This window comes from Myotis davidii, unplaced genomic scaffold (genome assembly GCF_000327345.1).
Source record: "Myotis davidii unplaced genomic scaffold, ASM32734v1 scaffold217, whole genome shotgun sequence".
Classification (NCBI taxonomy): Eukaryota; Metazoa; Chordata; class Mammalia; order Chiroptera; family Vespertilionidae; genus Myotis; species Myotis davidii.
The window spans coordinates 8,083-15,337 of NW_006290034.1; the positions used below are offsets into that span (position 1 = coordinate 8,083).

Sequence of the window (7,255 nt, forward strand, 5' to 3'; positions counted from 1 at the left end):
GGCGGGGTCAGCAGGGCCAGGTCACTCGGCTGCTCATGTGACAGCCCCGAGCGTGACCTTTATCGGTGGGGCCCGTGCTGACTCAGCACACGGATGTGGACGCACAGACAGTGTGCCGTGTGCCGAGGCCACAGCTACACACAACACTTTTTTCTGGCAAATTGATGAAATTGTTTTTATTCGTCCTTAGAAAACTCAGTGATAGGCACAAATTGCATGAATTTTTAAAGAGAAAAAACAGAGACTATGGACATGCCGGCTGGCACACCCAGCATAGGCAGTGAGGAGGCAGACAGAGATGTGAGCTGGGAGCCAGCTGGTGTGGCTCAGTGGTGGAGCAGTGACCTAAGAACCAGGAGGTCAGGGTTGGATTCCCGGTCAGGGCACATCCCGGGTTGTGGGTGGATCCCCAGGGTGGGGCCTGCAGGAGGCAGCTGGTCAGTGATTCTCTCTCACAATTTTCTTCCACTTCCCTGACGGCGCTTCTTAAATGAATCCATGTGTGAAACTGATCCCAGTGCTGAGTGTGCCAGCGGGTCAGGGTGGGCCTGGGCTCTCACATTTCTATGTTTGTCTGTGTGTGTCTGTACATATACACACATATATGTACATGGCTACACAGGCACCATAGATAAATGTACATATGTATATTCACATGTATAGGCTGTACGCGTTGGGTTTTTTATTTATCTTTTTGTTTAGTTTTATAACTTTTTAACATTTATTTTTATAAATATATTTTTTATTGACTTCTGAGAGGAAGGGAGAGGGAGAGGGAGAGAGAGAGAAACATCAATGATGAGCGAGAATCATGGATTGGCTGCCTCTTGCACTCCCCCTACTGGGGATCAAGCCCATAACCTGGGCCTGTGCCCTTGACTAGAGTTGAACCAGGGACCTTCTGCAGGCCAAGGATCTATCCACTGAGCCAAACCAGCTAGCACAGTTTTATAATTTTTTTTTTACCACCTTTATAGGTGCCCAACTGTTGCTAGGGACTGATAAAAACTCCTTTCTATCTCTGTTCCTGACTAAATCCTTCTACTTTTGGAAAAAGCAACTGATTTTTTAAAATAACTGTTTAGTATGTTTCCAGTCAATTCACCAAATTCCCCTCACACCTTTCACTCTAATCCCCAGGCGTGTTGAACAGTCCTCATTCCCACACCCGGCTGCTTCCCAAGGCCCTTCCCAGGTAACTGACTCATTCCCTTCCCGCGTTACTGAGTCATTCATGCCGCCTCCTACGGGAAGGCCTCCGCTGACCCCTGTGGTTGGCAGGGTCCCTACTGAATTGTTTGTTTCCATGACTTCCCACCCCACTGTGCCTATATGTCCTGCCTCACACCGTGGACTCTGAATTCTGTGGAGTAAAAGATCAGCGATTAAACACATTGCTACTCTCAGAAGCCAGCTCTGTGCCTGGAGCACAGTAAATTCTATAAAGAAGAAAAGGGGAATGGCCCTGCTCGGACTGGAAACAGCTGCTTAAACCAGGCCAGAGAGATCTAGTTTTTAAGAGACTCGCTCATCTTTTCTGCTACATCCCTCTTGATATTTATAAATTACAGACACCTGTTTGTTTGTTTTATTTTAAATATATTTTTATTGATTTCAGAAAGAAAAGGAGAGGGAGAGAGAGACAGAAACATCAATGATGAGAGAGAATCATGGACCGGCTGCCTCCTGCACGCCCCACACCGGGGATGGAGCCCGCAACCCAGGCCTGTGCCCTGACCGGGAATCGAACCCTGACCTCCTGGTTCATGGGTCGATGCTCAGCCCCTGAGCCCCGCCGGCCAGGCAACTTCTCACTTCTTGACGACCCACTTCCATGAGCACGTGGATCTCATTTGATTTGCTCACTGACCTCAGCTGAGCGTGATGACCCGTCTTCACTGACATAGAAATCAGCCCAAAGAGGCCACAGAAAACACTAGAAGGTGGGCTTGGCCTCCCCTCGCCCAGCCCCAGGCCGCCTTCCCTTCAGGAAAAGTCTTGTTGATGTTTTCGGCTCTGGGCACAGTTCAAAACAGAAAAACATGGTGCCATCTTCTGAGATGCAGCCCCTGCCAGTGAGAACGTGGACGTGAAGTTAAAAATTAAGCTGCACAGCCAGACCCAGGCTCCCCGCCTGCTGCCCTGGGCCTCCCCCGTGGCTGGTGTTTGTCTTTGTACACGGCAGGACGTTGGGAAGGGGCGAGGGGACAGAAGCCACTCCACAGCCGCCTGCGGTGAGGGCTTAGCAGACGGGTTAATGGTGAAGGTAAGTGCTTCTCTTCGCTCTGGGTCGGTGCTAATCAGTCCTGCACCAGAGGCCCATCGAGGGAGGGAGTGGGTGAGGGGAAGTCGGAGAAAGACCCTGAACAGCAGCCGCAGGGCCTCCCTCCGGGGATGGTTTTTGGTTGCAAAATCAAGAAGAGACTTTCTGAAGAGCCCTGGCCAGTGTGCTCAGTGGATAGAGCGTTGGTCCCCGGACAGAAGGGTCCTGGGGTTGATTCCAGTCAAGGACATGTACCTGAGCGTGCAGGAGGCAACCCATCAATGTGTCTCTCTCACATCGATGTCTCTCTCTGTCTTCCTCTCCCTTCCACTCTCTCTAAAAAAATCAATGGAAAAGTATCCTGGGGAGAGGATTATCCAAACGATTTTAGAAAACTGAAAAAGGTGATCGATTCTATCAAGACCCTAGAGCAGGGCTTGGGGGCCACCAGGCCCAGGGGACACTGGGCGAGGGCGGCTCCTCTGAGGAGCCGGAGTGCTAACTGGGACGCCGTGGCATGTGGACGGGCTTCAGCTGTGGAATAAAATGCTGGACCCCAACCGGAGAGACCCTGGCTGCTCGATGGGAAGGAAGGGGAGAGAGGGTGGCGGGGGGAGGGTGGGAAGAGACGCAGGGAAGGGACCTGGAGGACAGCACAATTGGGCTCACATTGGCCTGGAAGACGGGGCCCCAGGCTGTCACTCAGGAGAGGTGCCTGGGCTTCTGCCCATCTCCCGGGCTGGGTCCAGTTGCACCTGTTGTTGTGGTTAATTCTCACCTGGGGCCATTTTTCCATTGATTTTTAGGGAGAGTGGAAGAGAGAGGGAGAGAGAGAGAGAAACACATCGATTGGTTGCCTCCTGCACGAGCCCCGACCAGGGCACGGCCGGGGAGGAGCCTGTAACCGAGGTGCGTGCTCTAGTGACAACCCTTCCAGCGTTGCCCACAGACTTTATTCTTCAGGGTTAAATTGCTACAGGAACTAGTGGCATGATAGGAATCACCTGCTGGGATAACCAGTTTTATTTAGAACCACCCGTCTTCTGGAAGGTGGGCAGTGGCACGAACCCAGAAACAGTCACGTTTCCACTTATTCCCTGAAGTTTTTGTCGAGTGGCATCCCTTGCTCACCCACCGTTTGAGGGAAAGAAAGAAAAAAAAGGAAGCCCTAACCGGTTTGGCCCAGTGGATAGAGCGTCGGCCTGCAGACTGAAAGGTCCCAGGTTCGACTCCGGTCAAGGGCATGTACCTTGGTTGCAGGCACATCCCCAGTAGGGGGTGTGCAGGAGGCAGCCGGTCGATGTTTCTAACTCTCTATCCCTCTCCTTTCCTCTCTGTAAAAAACCAATAAAATATATTTTTTTAAAAAAGAAAGAAAAGGAAAAGTTTAAAGTGAAAGTTTCAGGCCAACTGAACCATCAAAGGCATGTTTATAGTAACGTGTGTCCGCTGCGAGCCTCCATGCAGTCACCCGACAGCCCGGGTGCCAAGCTTGGGACTGTCTGTCCTCCCTGCCGCCGTGAGCAAGGATCGCACGTGACGCCGTGAGCTGTCCTGGGTGAGGAGGCGCGTCTCAGACCCCCGTTCCCACGCGCTGGCCCCTGCTTCCGAGGAAACGGGTGAAAAGGCTCGGGGAGCCCCGGGAACTGCCCTGGCTTTGTCCGACCTCGTTCCCAGAACGGCCGGGACTGGTCCCCGCGCCCTTCGACCTGCAGGTTCCTGCTCCTTCGGCCACGTGGACATTTACTCTGAGCAAACGAGGAGGCTCGCCAACAGGGTGACGCAAGGCCGCTGCATGTTAGGGGAGCCCTGAGGGCAATGACAACAGGTGATAGGAAATGGGCTGGGCCGCCCGCGTGGCTCAGGGTGAGCATCGACCTAGGAGCCAGGAGGTCACGGTTGGATTCCGGTCGGGGCACAGGCCTGGATTGCGGGCTCCATCCCCAGTGGGGGGCGTGCAGGAGGCAGCCGGTCCATGATTCTCTCTCATCATTGGTGTTTCTGTCTCTCTCTCCCTTCCTCACTGAAATCAATAAAAACATATTTTAAAATAACAACAACAACAAAACAAAGGGTTTGCTGATGCCCAGAGCAGGCAGCGGGAATGCGGGAGTGATTGTGGGTCCTGCGTTGGCTTGTCCTCCCCTAGGTCAGAGCCTGTCGCGGCGAAAGAGACTCAGGGCAGGGGCGCCTCTGCCCCCACGTGCGGAGCCGCCTCCCGGAGGAGCCCCATGGACGAGAAGCCGTCTGCCAGGAGAGGTAACGCCACCCGCCGGGCTGGCCGCTGCCCGTGGAAGGGCGGACCGGTGTCCCCGCATCCCCGGCACCTCCCTGCTCTGCTCCCCTCCTCCTCCCATCGCGCCTCAGCGGGCAGTGGGACCCGCTCCAGCCCCTCACCCTGTTGCCTCTTGTTGCTTCTTCCTCAGGGAGCCCCACTGAGTTATGGGCCAGAGATTAAGCCCAGCGCTCAGCGAGTCCTAGGACATAAGGAATGGAATGGGTCTGAAAAAGTCATTTTATAGAAACCCTCGGGGCTGCCTGAATTCCTGCGACGGGGTCCTTGCCAGGGAGCTGGCTGTGTCTCCTGAGCGGGGAATCTCCAGGAATAAGGAAATAATTCTTCTCCAGGTGACCCATCCATCCCTGAGCCACCTGGCCATGAACGAGGATTTCTTCCACTACGCAGGGTGTCCCCCCAAAATGCACACACACTCTAACATACTCAAAGTGCGTAGACATTTTGGGGGGGACACCCTGTGTTCTCCTCTATTTCCTCCCAGGTTCTCTCTGGTTTCTCTTTAGTCCAAATTCTCCAAATATGCGAAAATATTTACACTCAGGTGCGTGAATACGCTGGGTTGGGTAGAGCATCGGCCTGAGACCCCACGGTGGCCAGTTCGGTCCCCTTCAGGGCCCATGCGAGAGCCAGCCTATGAGCGCATCCATAAGTGTCACGGCAAACCGGTGTTTCCCTCTCTCTACAAACAAATAAAAAAAATGCCTAAAAAGAAGATCCTGGGCATGTGACTAGCTTCATTCGAAGGCAGCTGGCTGTCTAGTCGAAACTTGCAAGATGTTTTTGGTAAATGAATATGCAAACCAGATGGGGGCTGACAGGCAGCTGGGGGAGGTGTTGTGGGAGGCTCTGCCGCCCTCTCCCCCTCACTTGGTTTGGGAACAATGGCGGTCCGTGCCATCATGTAGCTCGTTCTGTGTTTATCATCTGCTTCCCACCGTGGCTTTGCCTGGTGATGGGATCCCAGACTCAGGCCTGAAGCTGACTAAAGGGAAGGGCCGAGGAGGGCTGCGTTTTAGTGAAAAGAGAGAGGGGGCTGTGGTGTTTCTGTTGTTGTTTTTTAAACATATTTTTGTTGATTTCACAGAGGAAGGAAGAGGGAGAGAGAGAGAGAGAAACATCAATGTTGAGAGAGAGTCATGGATCGCCTGCCTCCTGCATGCCCCACACCGGGGATCGAGCCCGAACCACAGGCAGGGGCCCTGACAGGGAATCGAACCCCGACCTCCTGGTTCATAGGTCGATGCTCAACCGCTGAGCCATGCCGGTCGGGCCCGCGGCGTGTTTTTCACTGGGAGGAGCGCTCGCCGCCAGGAGCCCCCACTTTTCCCCCCGTCCTTCCCAGGCCCGGACATCTGCTCCTTGCGCTACGGGCTGGCCGTGGTCATGCACCTCTCCAACCTCAGCATGATCACCCAGCGCGTCAGCCTCAGCATCGCCATCATCGCCATGGTCAACGGCACCCAGCAGCCCGCCCCGGCCAACGCCTCCGCGGACGGCCCCCTCCAGGACCCCAGCGGGCCCATTGGGGAATTCCACGCAGGGGTGAGTGGGACGGGGAGCAGCCCTTTGTCGGGCGGGCATCCCCAGTGTGAAGGGAAGGCTTTGATCTCAATTCTGTGGATGGAGAAGCATGGATTTCATTTTATTTTATTTTTAAAATATACTTTTACTGATTTCAGAGAGAGGAAGGGAGGGAGGGAGAGAGAGAATCTGGGCCATTATTTACGTTAAGTGGACAGTATTCTACAGTCACGCTGTTTGTACCTCCATGTACACCACGATGTTTCCTGTCCAGCAGCCACCACCAGCCATTTATCAGGTCGCCTCGGGAGAGGAAGGTGGCCGCACTCCTGGTCTAGGAAGCTGGTTCTGTGCAGGCGGCCATCGCTCCTGACCTGCTGTTAGGGACTGAGTGGATGGGGGCGCAGGAACCCTGGTCTCCCTTACCCTTTGGAATGAGGGTCCGCATGTCACCCGACTTTGACCAGAAGCAAAATAGTGCAAGGGAGCTCTTCTGCCGACGGAATCTCTGTCGCCGTCTCCTTCGCAGACCCCTCCAGCCGCCCGTTTGTGCGACCCTTTCTTCTCGCTTTTCCCCTTCGCACCCTCTGCCTTTCCTTCCTCGGAGAGGAGCAAAGGAGGGTTCTAACCGGTTGGCTCAGGGGATAGAGCGTTGACCTGTGGACGGAAGGGTCCCAGGTTTGATTCCAGTCAAAGGCACGTGCCAGGGTTGCGGGCTCGATCCCCAGTAGGGAACGTGCAGGAGGCAGCCGATCAACGATTCTCTCTCATCATTGATGTCTCTCTCTCTCCCTCTCCCTTCTTCTCGGAAATCAATAAAAATATATTAAAAGTAATTAGGCATATAATTAGTGATTTTGGAAACGGTGGGATATTTAAGCTAGATTTTAAAAAAGAAAAAAGAGAGAGAAACCAAATGCGCCCTTCCATGGGAGGCCCCACCGACCACAGCGCTCTGGCTGGGAAGCCCCCGTTCGCAGCCACGAGCTTTCCTTTCTCCTCCTTTTCAGACCTCCGTCTACGCATGGAGCCCAGAGACCCAGGGCATCCTCTTCAGCTCCATCAGCTACGGGATTTTGCTGACTCTGATCCCCAGCGGATACCTGGCGGGGATATTTGGCGCCAAGCACATGCTGGGGGCGGGGCTGCTGGGGTCACACCTGCTCTGCCTC

The 7,255-nt window shown here is 54.3% G+C and overlaps 1 protein-coding gene across 1 annotated transcript in view; it reads left to right on the top strand.

Moving 5' to 3' along the window:
* Window positions 1-2,141: 2,141 nt before the first annotated feature.
* LOC102751710 (sodium-dependent phosphate transport protein 3) overlaps window positions 2,142-7,255 on the top strand; it is a 14,221-nt gene continuing 9,107 nt past the window's right edge. Inside the window, exons 1-3 of the mRNA XM_015563503.1 lie at window positions 2,142-2,266; window positions 4,413-4,522; window positions 5,905-6,104. Of these exons, the coding sequence (XP_015418989.1) occupies window positions 4,495-4,522; window positions 5,905-6,104 (228 nt within the window). The 5' untranslated portion in view covers window positions 2,142-2,266; window positions 4,413-4,494. The remainder of the gene's footprint in view (window positions 2,267-4,412; window positions 4,523-5,904; window positions 6,105-7,255) is intronic.